This window comes from Zootermopsis nevadensis, unplaced genomic scaffold, assembly GCF_977971745.1.
Source record: "Zootermopsis nevadensis isolate Lab colony 2312 unplaced genomic scaffold, Znev_1.0 Znev_ptg000009l, whole genome shotgun sequence".
Taxonomy (NCBI): Eukaryota; Metazoa; Arthropoda; class Insecta; order Blattodea; family Termopsidae; genus Zootermopsis; species Zootermopsis nevadensis.
The window spans coordinates 6,911,842-6,932,658 of record NW_028259141.1 but is presented as its reverse complement, the minus strand read 5'-3'; the positions used below and the strand labels follow the sequence as shown (position 1 = coordinate 6,932,658).

Genomic DNA, 20,817 nt, shown 5'->3' with positions numbered 1-20,817 from the left:
ATGAGAGCAGAGACAGTCTGAAATGGTGGATTGTAATACCATACATAAGATGGCTGATCACATGCAACTTAACTGCATTCAGTCACCATGAGAACTTCATCTTACAGTGGGTGTATTACTGTAGTTAGCTGGGCTAACATATATCTACAGACTGTTAACATCCAGTTCTAGAACCAAGGATGTGATTTTTTTAGTGATGTCAAATTTTGTAAGTGTTGGAGGTTATGTATTTAAAATTTTATTTACAATTAAAAATTAATGTGGCATAGTGTCAGTTGATACTATAATTAAGGGGAATAGCTAAGATAATATAAAATTTTAATGTTGCACTTTGAAATATGCTATAAAGCTTTAATTTACACTTATAAATGGGAAGGTCCAGAAAAGGAGCAGGGCTTATGGTGTGTGTGTGTATATATATATATATATATATATATATAGTCTAGAGTAAAATCATGAAATAAGAGACAGGAAAAAATTCTGCTGACACTACGTGTGGGTCAAGTGGCAGTGAATGTTACCAGGTTACTTGCCAAAGTCATGTTTTTTATATAGAAACATTTGTAGTGTCATGTACTATTACAATCAACCTTCATCCTTGCTGTGTAATTTATGTTCGGTCCAGCTGGCCTTATGTTCCACTAGCAAGCTGGTGACCCTGGAGTCAAAGTACAGCTATCAGCCTCATATAAAGGGTTTTAAATCACCTAACCCAATACAATAAAGGTTAATAATGTGTGAGCACTTGTTCACCTTAGTTTCCTGAAAAGAGAGCTGTAGTTATGTGCAGTGATGAGCTATTAAAACAGGCAGTATGTCATACATGGTTACCAAAGTTGTACTCTGTAAACGTTGTACAGGATTTTATTGTTCAAAACAGATTTACATTTTCTGACTTCACAAATCTGCTATCATAAAAGTCTTTATCTTCTTCACACTCCTGTCTTGTGGCCGGATACAAAAGTACTTTCCATGTAGGGTGTACGTATAGTCATCCAGAACCATGGTAAATACACTGGGCTGTTTTGGAATGGCTGAAATAAAAGTTAAACAAATTAGTGATGAAGGTGGTCACCACAGCATATCTAAGCTCTCATTTTAGATCTGTTAATACTTACTCCTCACAATATTGTCTGTACCAATAATCTTGAAAGTGTTTTTTGTATCAAATACTACTATTCCAGACTGACCCACAAGACTGCTACAAGTAGATCGAACAACCTTCAGATGTGCTCCATGGTAGTCAGCTTTAAGAAGTAGCTGAGAGAAGTGGTTCCAATATTTACTTCCAGGCTCACCTGTAAATCTGGAAGGTAACCACTTACAGTTCACAATAAAACAATATGCAAATTTTTATTTCTAAAGAAAAAACCTTTTATACCCTCTCTTTTTCAGCTCTTCCAAATTCAAGCAGCTTCTCATGTATTCTTTCCAGATGTGATGAAGTTCTTGGAAATCCTTATATTTCATTCCCTTCCTGTTTATCTTATAGAGCCCAAGTTCACGCCTCTGTTTCAATGACAACAATTTCTTCTTCTTAAACTGACTGTTTTTTTTATCTGCAGTCCTGAATTTTAGAAGTATAAATTTCTGAAACAATTAAGAAACCGGATGAAATTCTGAACCAAAATATCCCTGCGGTGAAATCTTGCCAGTTTGTTACTCATTTTGTTGGCCAGAGTGAAAGACTGCACCTTGGCTTTTATTAGGCAGTATCATCTGCAAGAGTATGTAGCTTCAAATGGCTGACAGGAACATTCAGAGAAAATGATCAAGGCCTATCTCAAGGTTCTATCCCAGATTTTGCCTAGAATAACTGAGTAGAATCAAATAAAACATTAGTGAAGATAGTAACCAAGATTTAAACTCAGAACATTTTCAGAACTGGTCCTGTTGTAATTGTCCCTAATAACATGAAACAGTTATATAATATGGCAATCATGTACTTGTCGTTAGCTCACGTATATCATGGCTGACACACCCTTACAGATTTTATTGAACTTATTAGACTCACATACTTAACATTGCCTGTTACTACCAAATTTTAAAAAAAAAAAAATAACTGTGCTATAACAGTATGAAAATACTATCACTACATCTAAATATCTTGCATGTAAACAATGTGTAAGTAATTGGCAACCATACAGAAAATACAAAGGCTTTCATATCAATTTCTATCATGATACATGATTTCTTAAACTGTACAATGTTAATATATGCTCACAACATGAATTTATTTCTCTGTACATCAGATCTACATACCCTTTTCAGTTCACTATCCACTGTAGAATGTTTGGATTGTGGTAAAGATGCAGTTACCATTTCTTTAATAAATTCATTATCTGATTGCAATTCCTTAACGCCAGTTATTTGTTGAATTTCCTTGGGCAATTTGGAACACAAATCTGAAAGTGAAAAAATAGCAGGTATGTTCCCTACCTTTGAACTTGTATGGAATTAATATCCTGCCATAGGAATATATTTCTACCAATTCATAAACAACCAAAATAAATTTATGATATACCACACCGTTCCAGAGATATAATGAATGTGTTTATATATATATATTTCCTAATATGCAGTTTAGGGATGTCACTTTAAAGCAACCAATATTTGTTTGATGGTAACACAGTGTTACTGTTTACAAAGTACGAACTCTCCAAATACATTACTCATTTACCTTCATTACTCATGGTTATTCTGAAGTCTAAAAGCACAACAAATTATTCAACACGAAGGATACTCATCTATACAAATTTGAGAGGCAACCATTTCACACGTGGCTATACGTAGTAATCGGTGAACCACCGTGTTGTAAACTGAAAATGTTAATTACAGTCAACTAAAATTGACGGCCATGAAATATCTTGGCAAGTGGCTGTTTATGATTTAATTCAAAGGATCAGAAGGATAACTTTAGCATGTGTATTAGCTGTGGTTATTATGATGTTGGTATCACAGATGCAATTCCCGTTCTGTTAGGCCTGCAAACATAACCGACGATGCTGTAAGTAGTCAACAGGTATGTCTGGCCAAATGTGTCTAGGTAAGGTAATATTTTCAATATTTGACACGACATGTAGTGCATAGACCTCAACCATAGTGACACGCAATGTCGCAGACTCGTACTGATAATTTGCGGTCGAAGAAATGGTAGAGGATACTGATCCATGAATATTTTGCTTCCATGTTCTAATGTAGGCTATATGTGATTGTCATTTACACTACCGCCTATACGGGAGAATTTAGAACTTTATTATTAATCATTTGTTTTTGAAAATGGAGTGCGTTTAAGGTGTTTGAAAATCTGAGTAATGTGTGATGTTGGGCTTGTTATAAGCAGAAGGAAAATTGAAGGTATGACCCAAAGCTATGTATTTCCCTCTTTTTGGAAAGAGAGATAAGCATATTCAAGCAAAAGTTCCTGATTATGTCGGTTATGCTTGAAGTATTTCTGCGTGAAGGTAAACTGGAAGGTTTGAGGAATCTTAGTGATGTAGTTGTACAGGAGACATTTAAATATGCCAGAGAAACTATGGAACATCTTACCGTAGCAGTTTTGGCATACATTTGCCTTTGCATTGTGTTTTATTACGCAGCTGTGTACCTGAAGATCTTTCCAGATAATGGATATTTGAGAACTGTAAAAAGAGTGCTTTTCGTGATAGCCCATCCAGACGACGAATGTATGTTTTTTGGACCCGTTATACTTAAACTAGCTCAACGGAGTGACTGTGAAATATTTCTGTTGTGCCTTTCAGAAGGTTAGTGCTAATATTTTTAGGATTGTTTATGGGATAATGTTCTTTTAAAGCATTTTTAATGTCTGTGATATTTCTACCCACAGGAAATTATAAACAAGAGGGATTGGTAAGGAAAAAGGAACTGTGGGACAGCTGTAGGATCCTTGGCATTCCTGACTACAATATCACGTTATGCAAGTAAGGGCCGGCTGTATTGTTCGTTAATAAAGAGAAGTAGAAGTTGTGGCATATAAGTCTATATAAATGAATAGGTAGATAAGACTTTTGTTTAAGAATTATGTCTGCTGTTACCACACATTAGGAAATCATAATTTCAAATCTTTCAATTTTTTGCTATAGTTCATAGATAAAAAGTATTTCCAAGGTTGTGTTTTTTTTTGTCAGTGTTAAATATAAGCAAGATAATGCATGCATGCCATCTGCTGTCATATTTATACCTTATTCTTGTAAATACTCATTGCTTTAGTCGCCACAGAAGTTATTTATTTATTTTTTCTCCTTTGTTTTTCAGGCAAGTATTTTGATCCAGAGGGACTCAAACCAATATTTATATTTAAATTTAAACAGTCCTTGACACTCTACTGTGAGTGAGGAACACTTTATGCTACCTTCTATATATATATATATATGTCAGTCTGTCTGTTTTTAGGCAATGTTTTCATGGGATCTAGGCAACCCACGTGACCTGTCATCATTGATAGAACATGTAACACTGAGAAATAAGGTCACTGTTTGAACAGAATGTTGCAATAATGGGAACTGAAGTCATTGTTTGCTCAACTGGCCCTAACTGCTGTCATTGCCTGATGCATTGTATGATATATATGTATTCAGTTCATGTATATAATGGCCTACATCTTCACTCTACACAAAATGTACATACATTACATCTAGTAATGTATAAATTATGTTAATTGTTTGACATCATTTGCTTCCTTTATCCAAGGAATTCATATCTTCCTGATGATCCTGCGGTGAGATGGCGTGAAGATATAGTGGCAAACCTTTTATTGAATCATATTGAAGCTTTGTCCATAGACACTGTAAGTGATGTTTATAAATTTTATATCAGTTGAAAAATTTCTTAGTTTTTTCATCCAACATGGTCTTACCGTAATTTTTGTTTTGTAGAATAGTTCTGTCCATTCTACATAGCTTTATTTGTGACATAGCAGAATCGCTTTGCCTGTATTGGTTAAAAGATGCACTAAACATCTCCTATTGTTACTAATTTTGTGGTAGGAAACTGTCATTCCCAGAAATAGGTTTTCACCCTCATGGAGGTAATGATGTAAAGAATAAAGAATAATGTGATGTTCCAGCGTAGGAGGGTGTGTCAAAAAATACAGCTGAAATAATATGATTGCTGCTTCAGGGTCTGTATTTCATATTACCTGTAATTAGGCAAAACTAATATTTCAGCCTTAAATTCATGTCTAAAATCTGCCATATATATGAATTTGCATGGGGACCATATGATGAATTTGAAGATGCATAATTGTAAATGTTCTATTGTGGTTTACGTAATGTTCTCAAACGCTTTTATGTTTTTACAAAATTTTGCTTTCAAATAATACATTGTAAATATCTGATTTTGTGAGTGCCTCTGTTTGTGTGTAAAAGTTCCTTAGATGTTGGCATTGCAACCCTACTCTGTTTCAGGTAATGACCTTTGATAAAGTTGGAATTAGTCGGCATCAGAATCATGTATCTATATTTTATGCTATGGCATACCTCTGTATGGAACGGAAACTCCCACCATGTAAGTTTTACAAATACTCTGTACATATATTATGATCTAGCGTGTGTCTATCCATATACAAATAAAGTTTTTCATTCATGAATCAAATAACCCACCCTCTGAGAATCTAATTGCAGTCAAATATTAGTAGCTACATTTTCTTTACACATTTATTTTGGAGATAATGACAATTAAATCCTAAAGTGGATGTCATAAGTATATGCATATAAAATGTATCTATCTGTGGTATACTGTACTTATGTCATTGTTCTCTGTTGAAAATAGACTGCAAGGCGTATGCACTGGAGTCGATCAATATATTGAGGAAGTACTCAGCCATGCTGGATATTCCAATTAGCTACCTCCTTTCATCATATTGGTACATTATTTCACTTACGGAACGCAATATTCTGAAGGTAAGAATACAAGGCTATTACTTAAAATGTACATAGTTACAGGTGATCTTCTAGCCAGATGTCCCTGACAGTTGTCAATAAAAGCACTATTTATGCACTGGTGGTGATCAAATATTGTAAGTACATGCTTCACACCCAGCAAAACTGCATCCCATTGCATCAGGTGCTGAAAGTGGTCGCACCTGACATGTGTACAAGTTTGCATGTATTGTAGTGTTTTTGAAACGAATCGGGTTTAAACCCAGTTTACTGAAACGTCTGTATGATGATGTAATCTGATGTGAATAGTTTTTTGTTTCTGTTGCTATGTTCTAGAATTATGTTATGCCCACATTTTGTAATGTGGTCATTATATTGAGAATTTATAGCAATTTTTTGTCTGTCAATGATGTGAATTTATATTTATTTACATTAGAAATTATTTTAGGAATTAAAATAATTTGTGCAACTAAAAATGTGTTTACATGGAATATGACTACATTATTTCATACATTGCTAGAGGAATATACTAAAGAGTTCTTCAACCATTATAATGAATGCAGAATTTTGATTTGCATTATATTTTGTATAAGAATTAATCATGTCTTGTTACAGACAGCAATGGCTGCACACCATTCACAGTACGTGTGGTTTCGGAAACTTTATATGAATTTCTCACGGTATGCGGTTATAAATACATTCAAGGAGATAGAGATTTTGGATCTAGAACTGGATCTGGAGCTTGATGATTGAATGTACAAAGGAGCAGACTGTGCTGCTGGTCTGTTTCAACATCTTTCCATCCATAGGTTAGTCTTTAAACCTAACCTTGGTGTCTTTAGTTACACAAAAAGTACCATGCACAGGTAATGCATTACTGAACTTTACTGTGCAAACTCAAAATGTTTCCCACCTACATGGAGCAGAGCTCTTCTTCAGAAATTAAACCACTCAGCTATTTTAAAAAAATCTCATACTTTTTAAGTAAAAAATTCATTACCATATTTATAATAACTCACCACTAGACCTAATCCTGGGCAGATGATTCAAGGTCACATCCTCGTGACTTTTTTATGTTATTATACCTGTTACCTCATACCAAAAATGTCATATTGGAAAGGTTGCAAGAATTCTTTGTTAATCAAATTATTTCTTAAACTGTATGACCTCCCAGATTTCCAGACCTTTTATTACCTGACTTATCTTTGATGATTCTTGAATGATACTGTGTATAAAAATAACCTGATTCAATAGAAGAATTGAGACACACTTAAAATGTGATTCAAGAAATTCCTTGTTCAGTAACATCGAAAGTGCAGAAAACAGTAAATACATGAATCAGCACATGATAACTGGAATTTGTTTATATATCTGAAACTGTATTAGCATAGTTGTAATTTCCATACTAATTAAACTGTATCATTATTAGGCTGCATGGCTTTTCGTTCAGTATTGAATACAGTATAGGTTTACTAATGACATTAAGGGATAACTGCATGATTAGCAAAGTAACCTAATGATTTCAGTGATGTTACAACTTCTAGGACTGAGCTCTGAATTCCACATAAGTTTTCATGTGATTATGTAATTCTTTTGTTTCAAGTATTGTTTAAAATAGTTTCAGATGTGCAGAGGGTCATGTTCAGAAAAACTGCGGTTTTGATTTCTTTCTAGGCAAGTGTAGTAAATGCTTTAGATTGGTAACTATGGTGATACTTTGTCTTTTGAGCAGCATTGTTAACAAATGTTAATTTCAAATTATAGGTCCAACTGTAAGACTTGTACAATTCCTAGGTTAGCTCTGTTCTGTGTTCTGGTTAGTGTCTCAGTTAGTTTCCAGTTGTCATTGCTTTCAGGAATGAGCCGTGGTTGTGCAGATACACACTAAAGGCTGAAGTAGCACCAGATTCCTTGTGTTCAGAATGAAGTGTTTGTACCGAAGGAGCTAGTAATGCTCCACTTTTCATCAGAAGTTGAAGTTTTTGGGTTTTTTGGTGCTTGATCTTCATACATTACAATGCTTTAATAATATGTCCAACATTATCTATGAGTACACAGTTCAGACAAGAATTATAATTGTATTATGTGTGTATTGTATAAAGAAAACTTTTTGAATTTTATTAAAAAAAGTTTGTATACTGTACAAATTGATGAGAATATAAATACATATATACCATTTTAAAGATCTATTTACAGTGGATGCAAAATAACTTAGGTTTGTTGATCGTTGCAAATACTCATGTAGAACTGAGGGGAATACTACAGAGTCATAGCACGTACAAAATAACCCAGTCCTTCCATGTACATTATAGGACATGGAATTATTACATGTGGGCTAAGGTATGTGCTATTGCTAGTAATTTAGAGTACTTTTGTACAGTGTAGTGTAAAAGTCGTATCAAAATGCTGATTGTGTTGAAAGTAAAAGTACATCTTTTCAGTTACAATATACATGCTCAGGCATTGTGTTGTCTTACTCCCCCTTGCCCTTTCAATCTTCCTTCCCCCTCTTACTATGACGTAGATCAAGCTTGGAGTTATTTTGTGTTCACTGTATCTCATTTATTAAATGCAAATATACCATACATGTAAAGGAAAACTCAGCATAGGTAAGCAAATTTTATAATTGATAAAAGTTGCAATTTCTTTTCTTTGTTTCGTCAATAGCGTATGTGGAATTTTATAATTTAGGCGATGGAACAAGTTAGTAAGAATATTTAGCCATGGTCAGAAGCCTTGAATCTTCAACAAAGAGGAAATAGTCGCTAAGCCGTTTAATGGTTCATTTCTGGTAAGAAGTGTTCAACCAAATAGAATTCAGACGACACTTTCAAGGAATTAACAAGTGAACCAGTAACTTATGAGAAGAGAATATGTGTTGAACCAAAGTTCTAACCTCAATTAACCAAACTACAAATTTTCATCGTCGACATTACGTGTATTTAGAACGTAGAGAATGGCTAGACATGTTTTCAAGAAATTTCTTTTCCATATTGTCATACGAACTTATACCATAAACTTCCGCTTCTTCGGTAATACTAACGCAACGATTTATGAAATCTGTGAAGCAGGAGGATCATTCTATTGCGTTTCTCTGCCAAGCGCATCACCAACCGAACCCAACCTTAAACTTATCACTGGTGATAAACGTATGTCAGCACATAGAAGAGAATAGCTGAAAGATATAACTCCATATTTGGTCAAATTCATCATTTTATGCCTTCCACATATAATATGAATAATGTCAAGGCAACAGGATAATTTAATTCTTCTTAGTCTTTTTTCATGGATTAGGACATAGCCTGATTTGGTCTCTCGTTTAATTTGCAACAAAAGTATCATGCCATTATGAGATGTTTGTGTCATGGATATTACTATCTGGTGTGAGCAGAATAAACTCTCTTTGAATTTGCAAGTTGCTTATGAACACTGTAAGCACAGACAATACATAGATCGTAGAAGTACCATTTAGTGTGGACGTGACTATTAACGTCACTAACTGTACTACGAGGAGATGGTGTCGGGAGTGAGGTTTGTGTAGATGGGCGTTGATGTGTTATCTATGGAATAGACAGACTTTATACTGTTACTTTTAGTTATACGTAGTTCTGATTTGTGGTTATTTGGGTTTTGCTGGTTAGTAGTTTCTTTCGTCCGTAGGACGGAGAGAAGAATTTATATTGCCACATAGTGGTTTTAAATAATGTCCATGCATACAGTTGGTTGAGGAAATCAGTAATGTCACATAAGACACACTGTTATGCAGACTAAATAAAATTGTATTACAATTGCTTTTGCTCAACAAAAAAATGAACACTTCGGAGGAAACACCAAAAACCCCAGAATGGATGTTATTGTTGGAAAGTAAGAAAAAGAGAGTGAGTATAATTAATTGTTCCAACATTTAGAATCAGTATTTGGGTAAGGTATTAGGTATCAATTTAAACCAATCAATTATATCTTCTTGGGCTATCAGCCGGTTACCGTAGTAAACCGACGTTCTGATGTGAGTCACATCAGAACCCTGATGATGGGGACAGAGTTGGTTCCCGAAACGTCGGTGCGGCTGATTGCCCGAGAAGATTTTGATTGTACTCGCCGCGAAAGTCACAAATCCTATATCAATTTAAACCGATCTTACCAAGCATCAAATGTATGACTAATAATGGCTCATAATTCTTAATTTGTTGTTGTCTTACTGTATAAATTAGTGCATTTGAAGGAAGTAGCATCATAAATTAATCTTTCCATAACTTCTTATTTTACATGTGGATTTGATATTCATTGCAAGGCTAACTGCATGAATAGTATATTTAATTGGTAGTGCGTGATTTTGTTGGACACTTTCAGTGGTTTGAGATGTAGAACATATACATGTTGTTTTAAAATGCATTCCACTCCGATCAGGTGAATGGGAATCATAATAGTAGTTTATCATATCCGTATTTATATCCCTTCTTGTGGGTTATAATTCAGCATTCTAACCATGAGATCCGAGCGAGAGTGAAATTTTCAATATATGCAGTAATTTATATGATCAGAAATATGAAGACCTACGTTCTATATCTGCAGCCTCATCGTTTGGCACATGAAATTGGAGCAGGTGCACCTTGTCTGAGCTGTGGAGATGCTTGTCCAGGTTTAGATCTACATTTTTGGAGGTAAATTTCTGGAGATTAGTAGAATGTATTCATCTTAGAAGTTGAGTGATGGACCTAATGGGCATGCCATTTCTAAAATATGTATGGGTTTGTCTCTTAGGGTTGTACAGTGTGAATTGTTTGTGATTCTTGGCAGTTTTAATAAATTTACTAGGAATCAGTCAATTCACAATTGACAACTCAGTTCAGATGCTGTTGTACTCTTGTAAAGTATGAGGTTTTAAGGTATTTGCCTGGAGGGAAAGATGTTTGTGAGAATCATCAATCAGAATAGCTAGTCTCAGGTATTGTAACTGGGTACTTACTGAATGTATGCAATAGGTGTTATTGTTCTGCTGCCTCTGTTGGTTAAAGTGGGTTTCAAATTTTATTGTTCATGGTGCATGAATTGTGGCTCCAATGCTTTTATGCATCATTAGTTCATTCTTAAAGGTATGTTAGTAATATCATGTCATTTTCTGGGGGTGTAGAAGTGAATACTTGGGCAAAGAAACTTTTCGGAAATTTTGAACAAGCACCCTTATTGTATTACAGGATGTGTTTGACAATAGACACATGGATTGATGCACATGACATTCAGAATCTACTGACATGAATACACATAATAAAATCTGAAATAGAGGTTTACATATTAGCCACCCTGTGGTCATATTTTATATGTTTAAATAGTTCAATTATTCTGTTGTACTGCAGGAAAATATTTGTATGAATGTTCTGCCATAATGTATATTTCTAGTCTTTCTGTAAGAAAGGAGTTCAAGAGAATAAATTTTTAATAAATGGTAGTAACAAAATAAAGATTTATTTGTATAGAATTACTGGAACTTTGAAATTCATTTTAAATTCACGTGCTTCTGACAGTATGTATTTTATACTTCAAATTTTCTTTATATAAATATATTTTGCTTTTAATTAGACTTACACAGTAACTGTTTGGTTTTCTGTATTGGATGAAGTTTGACTGAGGTTAGAAGATTCAGGCTTATCCTACTGCACTGTCTTTGTTATGAGTGTTGTGACTTTGCAGAAAACTGTGCCGCAACTGCAAATGCAAGAAGGAAGAACATGATGTGAGAGATGATGAGGGTTATGAACAATTTGAAATCCTCTTTGCCAATAGTGGCACTGGAAAGAAGAAACACATAGGTGCATGTAAGTTAAAAGTGTTTAATTCTATAAATTAAGTTATCTGATAGCAAACAATCCACAAACAAAGTACCAGATGCTGCACCTGGCATGAATTAATCTGTCTCTCTTGCATTCCTCCAAATATTGTAATGGTTTGTTTTAAAGAATTGAAATATTTCTGTAATTATACTCCAAGTATATTTAATTTGTGTTTGCATATTCCGTCATTTGTACTGTCTATCAGATATTTGCAATAAAACAGCCATAAGCAGTCTAAGGTAAAAAGACAGGAATAAAGGAAATTTTAACTGAAAATTTATTTTAAATGGATAAGATGTTTGTAGAATGTGAAGTTAAACAATTTAGTTGTAAACAGTTTACTGATGTTTCAGTGGTGTTTGCTGCCATGATGATGGAGACAGCAAGCATTTAAAAACTGTTTAACTTCTTTCAGACTTTACAGTGCAACAACCCAGAAGACAGTTGTCTTCATTGTTTGTAGTTCAGAAACAGTGACAGATGCAAAGCCTGGAATAGCTGTAAATGCCTTCATTCTTTTTCTCTTAGTTCTAAACATCAAGGTGCCCGAAACATCAGTAAGTGTTCCGAATTCAGGCATTTCCAGCAGAAATTCTAATTCTACTGGAAGTAAAAGCATTGCATTTGATTGGGTTCCACCTGATGTTTCTGAGGATGTGGTAAGTTGCAGTCATTTTAAAAACATGTGAAAATTATGTATACAGTTTTTCCTGACTGAGTGTGTGTGGTAAGATTTTTTTTGCTCCTTAATGATTAAGGACAATTTTGTGTTTGTTATTGTTATTGTTATTATTGTAGAGAGGGGAGAATAGGTCTGTATGGAACTGCACCTACTAGCATGCCTATTGTCTAGCTTCTATATGATACGTGAGTGAATATGGAATGGCTGTTGAATGCTATTGACAGGGGAAAACTGAAGGGCTTGCAGAAAAACCTGTGCCAGTTTTGTGTGTGTGTCCACATTTTCAGCACCATGAAAATTTGAAGTCTATGAAGCTAACTGGCTGAGGATAAAGTCCAGCAGTGCATTGTTCTGAAAATGTTAATAAACTTTCAGGTTCTGTAAAGTAGGGTGTTTCTTGATCAGCTGAATAACCATGAACTTTTGAAAGAAAAATCTTTGTCATGGTCTTAATTAATCTTCAAATTAGTAATTTCAATGCAAGGAAAATTGCTAGTAGGAAATTGGAGATCACTGATGTGAATACGAATGTATTTTTGTTATTCCAGTATACCTAGTCTTGACATTGAAGTGTACTGATAGTGTTGCTTTCCATCTGCAGGCAGCACAATATATGCTCCAATTACCTTCTTCTAAGCTTCCAATATCAGGGAGTGACGGTGCACTATATCGACGCCAACAGTTAGAGAAACAAGTACCTTTACATGATATAGATGCTTCCAAGTGCCATGGTCTTACTCCAGATGAGATTAAAGGGTTAGTATGTAAGTGAATTAAAGGTATGAAATTTGTGAATTGTGCATGCTGCCTTCTTCAGCTATGAAGAGGGAGGCAGCATGCTCATCCAAATTGTTGTTACTAGCTACAAGTACACTTCTTCACTGCTATGAGAACATATGATTTTCTCCTTCATGGTCTGAGTAGATGTTCTTTGGACAGAACTTCAGTTCACATGATGAAGGCTTCCCCATCCACTCTGGGGTAAATCCCATTTCTGCCACCAGTAAATAAGTCTGTGAGACTCCTTAAATTGCACTGTTCTTTCCTGTTGCCAGACAGCAAGACGTGTAAAATATATCACTACTACTTTCCATCTTGTCTGTTGGACAGTGTCTTCCTTAATTACATTAGTATTTCTTCCCTTCTTCCCCATTGAGTAGCAAGACCATGAGTGTCATTTGTTTCCCCTCCAGATCTTTTCTACCTTAGAAAGTTTGTTTTGCATTTGCAGCCTATTTTGTTCAAACCATGTAGACTTTCAAAGCGCACTGCTTTGAGTGTGTGCTCAATGTCTGTGGATGGATAGTTTCTCTCAGCTTGAGAAGCTTGCTTATAGGAAGTAATATTGATGTAATTTTGCTGCAACCTGAAGAGAAGTTGAAAATTTTTCAATATAACAGTAGAATCATGTCTGAATATTTGAGAGCAATTTTGGAACTTTTTGCTTAAGAACTCTGATTTGCTATTTTATTTTCGAAAGTAAAATTCAGTTTTGATGTGTATGTTATGTTTCAGGCTTCAGCAATATTTGGAAAATTTGAAGAACAATGTTGTTGGACAAGGTCGAGTGACGAAGGTATTTAAAATTTACAGCAATATTTAATTTGCCTTATAGTTACATAAAGGTTTTTAATTTTAAGGTCCACAAAGATAATTCCTCGTCAGAATTGTTTTAATTCAACCATCTCCTTATATTAGCAGAAAGAGAGGTGGTTTAAACTTTCATAGTGGAGAGTACATAACTAGATGTTTATGTGATTGTTGTAAACTCATTTTCATGTGTAACTGATGTATAACAGTAAATTCAGTGTTTTAACTTTCTCTTACACAGGTTCCTGTTCTTTACACTGAACAACGAGTGCCTTATTCAGGACCGACTCAACATCAGTCCCTTACAGTAGCTCAGTCATCTGTGACAGGAGAGAGTAAACCCATTAAAATAGCAACTTCACAGTCTGCTCAGTCCCTCAGGTCCTTGTCTTCACTTCCACTCCCACGTCCTTTTGCTCCACAAAATTATGACAAAAATTATTCAGATAGCTTTCCCCCACCCCCTCTTTCTGATTCCCTTCCTTCAAATGTCACAAACTTGGGTTTAAAGACGCCAAGCGCATTCTTTCCTCATCCCCGCCATGTTGGTTATTTTGATGCCCCAGTTGTTGCTGATCAACAGGCTCATTATTTGGCTTCTTCAACAGCAGATCATTCCAACCAAGGTGTACAGTATTCCACAGAACTACCTGGTAGACATGTTGCTCAAACATTTGGAGACGTCATTGCTGCAGTGGCTGCTGAAGATGGAAAGCAATATATAAACGTGCCTTTTCCCACTCACGTGTCTGTTGGACAGCCTAGCCATACACATGCTAGGGATGGGACATTTGTATCAGAACAACAGGCTCATGAGATTGCCTTTTCCACACAAATACCTGTTGGACTTGTTAGTCAGCATTCAAAAGCATTGGACAATGCAAGGGAAGTATCTGATCAAGCCACACCAAGTGAACAAATGTCCCCATTTGGCTCAATCACAGAAAATAATGTTCCTGGGGAAAATAAACATGTTGCAAGAGATGGAGTTATTACAGCTTCCAGACACCCAGCAGGTGTATTATTTTCAGCAAATACAAAAACAAAGAATCCACAGAGCACTGAATCACTTTCAAATCTGTTACATGGAAATGGTAACTTTATTCAGGATGAATGCATTACCACAATTCAAAGTCATGGTGATGGTACTGATATTTTTCAAGTGCCCAGTGATAATGCAAAACTTACGCATCTACAGCAAGCTGATGTCGGTGGTAATTTCCAGCAAGACAGGGGCATGTCTGCAGAACAGTATCCATACAATGTTGCATATTCTTCAGCATGTTCGGGGCAGAAGTCTTCTTTACATTCTAGCCCCATAAACAGTGGCATTCATAATGTACCAAAAGTCAGTTCTCTTCCTCAGTGTCCAAATAATGTTCCTAGTTTTCCACAGGTAGGGGATTTAAGTATTCCTCAAGATGCAAAGTTTTTGCCTTACTCAACAAACATTTTGGAACAAGTAGCACATTCTGTACCTATTGCTGGAGATTCCTTGCCCAAGTCTGCTCTTGTGATGCAGCAGGGTCATCTGGTAAACCAGGAAGGACCTGAACCTGAATGTATAGAACAAGAACTTACAGGAAAACTTCAGCAGCTGACAGGTATAAGCATTTTTTTCATATAAATTTTAATATAATACATTTGCAATGTTTCTTGGTCTCATCAATCAGGAATCTTTCCAACAACAAAATGACAAACAAGATAAATCCTCCAGAAACAACACTGATGGCTTTTCTTTCTTGTATAGACAAATTACCTTTTTTTATTATGCTACAGTGGCCGCGTGGTCTGAGGCGCGGGCCTTGTGCTGCTTGGTCGCTGCGACCATGGGTTCAAATCCCAATCAAGCCATGGATGTTTGTCTGTACTTTTCTGTGTTATGCTGTCCTGTGTACAGGTAGAGGCCTTGCAATGGGCCAATCCCTCGTCCAAGGAGTTCTACCGAATGTCTACAGATCGAGCCAACTAAAAAAAGTTGTGACCCGCAGTGCTCAGGCACTTGAAGAATGGGTCGTTCCCAGTATCCCAGTACAGTTTGAAAGGCAAAAATCAAAGCAGCTTTCTTTACTTTTCTAAGGGAAATTATATGTGAAAAAATGAGTAAAGGATTAGCTGTCTGGGTTTGGGAAAAGCCAATTGGGTGTCTTTAAGGAGACAGACTCTTCTAAGGGACAGAATTTGAAGAAAAATATTTTAGAAGTTTTCACATATTCTATCTAACCTTTTTAAGGTAGGTATTTCTGGAGTGAATAAATTTGGCAGCCACTGGTATAGATAAGTGGTGGGGCAGCTTCATGTTCATAAAAAGAAAAGTGTAATGTCATCTGAGCCCAGTAAGAAGTCTGGCACATCTTTTAACCTTTAGTGTGCTGTATGTCTTCAGTTTATACTAATATTTTGGTATCCAAAATTACTTTTATGTTGTTATTTTCTCATGATATTTATGATGTTATGGATGTTTCTCATTATTATGACAGGGCTAGGAAATGGATCATCTCAACTTGAAGAGTACCATTTGAATTGTCATAAATGTAATAGAACAATAATAGCAGGTGAAGTTGCGGTGTTGGCAGAACGAGCGGGCAAACAAGCAGCTTGGCATCCACAATGTTTTGTGTGCTGTACATGTGAGGTGAGTGCATTTGTCAGCTAATGGTAATACAGTTAGAATATATTTTAAAAATAAAAAATGCTAATATTAAGGTTAACTTTTAACCCAGTTATAAAATGAAGACATGCTATTTGAAGGATAGAACAGGGTGCAGAAATATAAGATGTAATATGCCTAGATTTTTGCAGTTGGAGAGGAAGATGAATAACCAAGAGTGGAAATAACTTCACAGAGTGATATAAATGGAAACAGCTGTGTGTGATGATTGTCATGCACATTTATTTTCTGGCTTATTTAAGATCATCTGCAGATATTTAGTGTTAAGATGTAAAGATGATTGTGAAAGGTTTGCTGACTATGATATTGGAGGAAGCAGTCGTTGATTTTTCCAAGAAATTGTCCCAGCAAAAGAATGTTTTTAGTGGTTGCTTCTTCAGGTGTTTTCTGTTCATTTTATTCTCAAAACTCTTCCCTGATGTTGTATATTGTTTGTTACATAGGAATTGCTGGTGGATTTAATCTACTTCTACCATAAAGGTGATGTTTATTGTGGCCGTCATTATGCAGAACTGCTGAACATTCCTCGGTGCTTTGCTTGTGATGAAGTATGTACGATTTATTTTATTATACCAATCAAACTGAGAGGTAACTATGGGATTTTGAATATAACTTGGGTAAATAAAGTGATTATACATATCTTAAGATAATAAATGTAATAGTACATTTTTGTGCAGTAGAAGTATAAAAAAAAGATGAATTTAGGTGACTGGCATACTGCTTACTGTTTCTCTTGTATCAGTGGAGTATTTTTCTGTTAGTTTGCAAAGTGACAAGTGTTGGTATTCAAAACTGTAAATAGAATGTTAATCTTGTACACAGAGCAGCCAATAAGGAATTCACTTACAAGTTCTCACGTTTGTTATTTGATTTATTTAGGTACCAGAACTGTCTGCTAAGAAGGCCACGTCATATATTCAATTTGTGTCCTCGAAATGATAGTCCTGCGCCGTAGCCGCGCGGTCTGAGGCGTCATGCTTCGGACCAGCGATACGGAATGCGTGCTGGTTCGAGTCTGGGGGGAAAAGACATTTTCTCATGAGCTTTTGGCTAGTGTATGGGACCGATGCCAGCCCAACATCGTGAGGAAATTGGGGAGCTACAATAAGTAGCGTAATCCGGTCAGGAAAACTAGCACTGGCTGGGGGTTCGTCGTGCTGACCACACGTCACCCTATATCTGGTTGAATGATCGTTCACCTCTGCTTAGGCATGTGAACGTGAGGCCAGCAGTCAAGCTAGTTGGCTTTGGCTCTCTGGAGCTGTTACGCCACGGATTTAATTTTTTAATCCTCGAAGTGATTGACAGGTTGACCTTTTTTTTCTTTGATGTTCATTAGAACTGGCATCCAGCTAAGATGAAACTTTAATCTATTTAAGGTTATTCATTGTGTTTTTTATTCACAGTTGATCTTTGTAAAAGAGTATACATGTGCAGAAGGTAATGCATTTCATGTAAAGCATTTCTGTTGCTATGAATGTGATACACCTCTCGGTGGGAAGCAATACATTCCGAAGGATAACCAGCCTGTGTGTCTGGAGTGTTTCCAGAAGAAATATGGCAAGGTAAGAGATTGTTGTTACAACAGTGTTTATCAGCATGATAAAGTGTCTGATATTCACTGATTTTCGTAACTTATGTCTTTGAGTCCATTTGTTAATATATGAGTTTTTGTAAATTTATTTCCATCACAGAGCAACATATTTGATTAGAAGTCAAAGTCATATCATCATTGGTCTTCAAAATGTTATGTCTCTTCCCTTACATCATCTGTTGTGTCTTGTGTACTCTTCCCATAGAAAGACTTAAAACTTTATGTGTACTTATTAAATTCATTAGCAGTATTAGTGCAATGCATACTAAATTCAGTGTTAACATGAGTTTCACTAAAGAAACAAAGTATTCTCTTTGTCTGATAACATGATGGAGAATGAACCAAGGTAGTTTTTTACTGTGTGTTAATGAGCAAGAAGCCTTTTGCATGAAACACTTTCTTCAGCATATGACATACCTAATACATACATATTATTGCATTCCTTGGATCCACAAGTTGATCAGGTGACAATATGATGATGTGGAATAAGTCATAAAAATTACAGTACCTGTGTACAAGTGCAATTCAAGCTATTATAAATTTTTCACATAAACTAATGAACTGTTTTATATAAATCCACACATTTACAGCAAATAAATTATACTACCTATTTGTACTATACTAAGGCAGGAAAACCTTAAAAAACATTTTTTGAGTAATTTTCAAACATTAGAAATACATCAGCAGAGTAAAACAAGTGTGTATTTAAGTACCTTTTTAATGCTACTTTAAATTGTGTCTTTTTATTCATAAGACTTGTGAGACTAACATGACTTAACTGCATATTGGATTGGCCCATGCAACCAGGTTCTGGTTATAAAAGTAATACACTCTGCCAATGTTACATAGCAGTCATAATAATTATTTGTTGTGCACTTGCAAATTCAACAAAAACCTTTATGACTTTATGTATATGTGTTTGGAGACTCACATTAATGTTGGTACATTCTTTGCATTGAAAAGGAATGTTCGGGGATGTAGTTGATAGTGTATATTGTTCCAAGAATGCTAATAAAGCAGTAAAATTGAATATTATGAAAGGAATTTGGAATGGAAGGTATTAAAATTGACTGCACTCTTTCTTATTTCATGCTGCCTTTAGTAGCTGGTGTTTATAAAAAATATTGGTGCTGGAAATCTTCAAACACAGGTATGAATCTTAATAAGGACAAGAATTTGTGTTTTTTTCTTTTGCTGTTACCGGCTTATTTTTTCCAGTGATATCACGTTGAGAGACGAGGTTTATCATTGAGTTGCCAAAAATGTTTTATTTTCTGTATGTATGAACATATATACATTTTGTACTCATAGCATTTTCTTATTTCAGAGTTGTCACACTTGTAAGTTGAAAATAGCAGCTGGAGATCAGCGTGTGGGATGGAAGGATTTGAGCTGGCATGTGTTGCCTGAATGTTTTTGCTGCTCTCAGTGCTACAAATCATTGCTAGGTGGCAAGTTCCTTGTAAGAAATGAGCAGCCTTTCTGCAGCAAGGAGTGTGCCCAAGCTGCTATATAGATTTGACCTTAAAAAATGTAACTTAACAATTTTTTTAATGTATATAAGAAATGAATTGTATTTTTAGATTTTTTATATATATACAATTACACAGTTTCGCATTATTTAAAATGTAAGCATTTAGACATATATTACTATATTCTTTAATGTGGCATCTATTTTTAAATACTAAATACTGGTATGTATTACTATTTTTTATCAACTGTTGTATGGCAGAAGAAATATTTCTTCTGTTTTATTTACTATGCTGTTATATAATAGGTTTAATATTGTTTGGTAGTGCCATTAAGAACATCCCATTACAAATTGTAGACAAGAAGCAGCCATATTATTTTAATTATGTATTTAATAGTTAAATACAAAGACACCTATTCCATGTAAGACTTTATATGTACTTTTAAGTGTGTACAAGCTTTTGAACTCTGCATGACTATTATATAAAGAAAGTAATTTTTATATCAATAGTGAGAATAATATATTTTTTTATCATATTAATAACCTAGCAATTTATTCTTATTTTTACTGCTAATGCAGCATGTACCATTTTAAATTAAATGTGTGGATAATTTCAGACACTCATTTCTTTAATTTACCAGGGTTTATCTGTACTGTATTGTAAGAAATATATGCAGTCTTTTTAGCCTCATTAATGTATTTAATATGCTAAAATAGATGTATGGTAAAGTCCTGTTTTTTTTAATTAAGGGATGGCAGCAACATAGCACAGTGTAAGTAAGGGTTTATGCTTCTTTTGTTTTGGTCACTTCTTTTGCTGAATTTAAAATTTGTATTTAGCATTAATTTGAAAGCTGTGCATAATGAATCAACGAGGGATGTTCAATTAGTAATGTGTGTATGTGTATATCATAAACATACCAACAGAGAGCACATTCATTTTGTTCCACATGTTTACCGTTTCCATATTTGACAGCTATCAGGTAGTCGTAATCTGTTTTACTGGAAGCCAGCTGTCGGTCTGTACAGTTATTCATGAGAATCATTATATTCACAGCCTATTAAATTACTTATTAACAAG

At 35.0% G+C, this 20,817-nt stretch overlaps 4 protein-coding genes across 6 annotated transcripts in view; 3 read left to right on the top strand and 1 right to left on the bottom strand.

Annotated features, from left to right (window-relative positions):
* Nucleotides 1–1,356, top strand: part of Chc (clathrin heavy chain) — a 37,321-nt gene extending 35,965 nt beyond the window's left edge. The window contains exon 31 of the mRNA XM_022058003.2: nt 1,185–1,356. The gene's annotated coding sequence lies outside the window, so the exon portion shown is untranslated. The remainder of the gene's footprint in view (nt 1–1,184) is intronic.
* Nucleotides 849–3,070, bottom strand: Pop4 (ribonuclease P/MRP subunit POP4). The gene is made up of 5 exons (XM_022058008.2): nt 2,681–3,070; nt 2,263–2,405; nt 1,382–1,590; nt 1,119–1,306; nt 849–1,034 (listed from the first exon to the last, which is right to left on the bottom strand). The coding sequence occupies exons 1-5, from the start codon at nt 2,691–2,693 to the stop codon at nt 898–900; spliced, it is 690 nt and encodes a 229-aa protein (XP_021913700.1). The 5' UTR covers nt 2,694–3,070; the 3' UTR covers nt 849–897.
* A 70-nt stretch (nt 3,071–3,140) lies between these two features.
* Nucleotides 3,141–8,083, top strand: PIG-L (phosphatidylinositol glycan anchor biosynthesis class L). Of its 2 annotated transcripts, XM_087345693.1 has the most exons (8): nt 3,141–3,357; nt 3,600–3,764; nt 3,848–3,941; nt 4,711–4,807; nt 5,427–5,526; nt 5,791–5,921; nt 6,516–6,709; nt 7,757–8,083. In XM_087345693.1, the coding sequence occupies exons 1-7, from the start codon at nt 3,315–3,317 to the stop codon at nt 6,651–6,653; spliced, it is 768 nt and encodes a 255-aa protein (XP_087201819.1). In that variant the 5' UTR covers nt 3,141–3,314; the 3' UTR covers nt 6,654–6,709; nt 7,757–8,083. The 2 variants fall into 2 exon arrangements, with proteins under 2 accessions (XP_087201819.1, XP_087201817.1); XM_087345691.1 differs by having other exon boundaries at nt 3,211–3,764.
* A 1,354-nt stretch (nt 8,084–9,437) lies between these two features.
* Nucleotides 9,438–20,427, top strand: Tes (testin LIM domain protein). 2 transcript variants are annotated; one of them, XM_022058006.2, is made up of 12 exons: nt 9,438–9,778; nt 10,473–10,561; nt 11,589–11,713; nt 12,257–12,387; nt 13,012–13,166; nt 13,926–13,986; nt 14,242–15,604; nt 16,481–16,635; nt 17,115–17,219; nt 18,078–18,236; nt 19,368–19,415; nt 19,593–19,726. In XM_022058006.2, exons 1-11 carry the CDS (start codon nt 9,710–9,712, stop codon nt 19,368–19,370), a joined length of 2,415 nt encoding a protein of 804 aa, XP_021913698.2. In that variant the 5' UTR covers nt 9,438–9,709; the 3' UTR covers nt 19,371–19,415; nt 19,593–19,726. The 2 variants fall into 2 exon arrangements, with proteins under 2 accessions (XP_021913698.2, XP_021913697.2); XM_022058005.2 differs by lacking the exon at nt 19,368–19,415 and having other exon boundaries at nt 19,593–20,427.
* The last annotated feature ends 390 nt before the right edge of the window (nt 20,428–20,817 follow it).

Bases quoted from the DNA above. Each gene is read 5' to 3' on its own strand.
- Tes (XM_022058005.2), top strand. From the start codon at position 9,710: ATGAACACTTCGGAGGAAACACCAAAAACCCCAGAATGGATGTTATTG. The intron at 16,636-17,114 runs GTGAGTGCATTT...TTTGTTACATAG, and splicing joins TTGTGTGCTGTACATGTGAG to GAATTGCTGGTGGATTTAAT. The intron at 18,237-19,592 runs GTAAGAGATTGT...TTCTTATTTCAG, and splicing joins TCCAGAAGAAATATGGCAAG to AGTTGTCACACTTGTAAGTT.
- Pop4 (XM_022058008.2), bottom strand. The intron at 1,307-1,381 runs GTATAAAAGGTT...GTTACCTTCCAG, and splicing joins GAAGAGCTGAAAAAGAGAGG to ATTTACAGGTGAGCCTGGAA. The intron at 1,035-1,118 runs GTAAGTATTAAC...CTTTTATTTCAG, and splicing joins TACAGACAATATTGTGAGGA to CCATTCCAAAACAGCCCAGT.
- PIG-L (XM_087345691.1), top strand. From the start codon at position 3,431: ATGTCGGTTATGCTTGAAGTATTTCTGCGTGAAGGTAAACTGGAAGGT. The intron at 3,765-3,847 runs GTTAGTGCTAAT...TTCTACCCACAG, and splicing joins TCTGTTGTGCCTTTCAGAAG to GAAATTATAAACAAGAGGGA. The intron at 5,527-5,790 runs GTAAGTTTTACA...TGTTGAAAATAG, and splicing joins GGAACGGAAACTCCCACCAT to ACTGCAAGGCGTATGCACTG.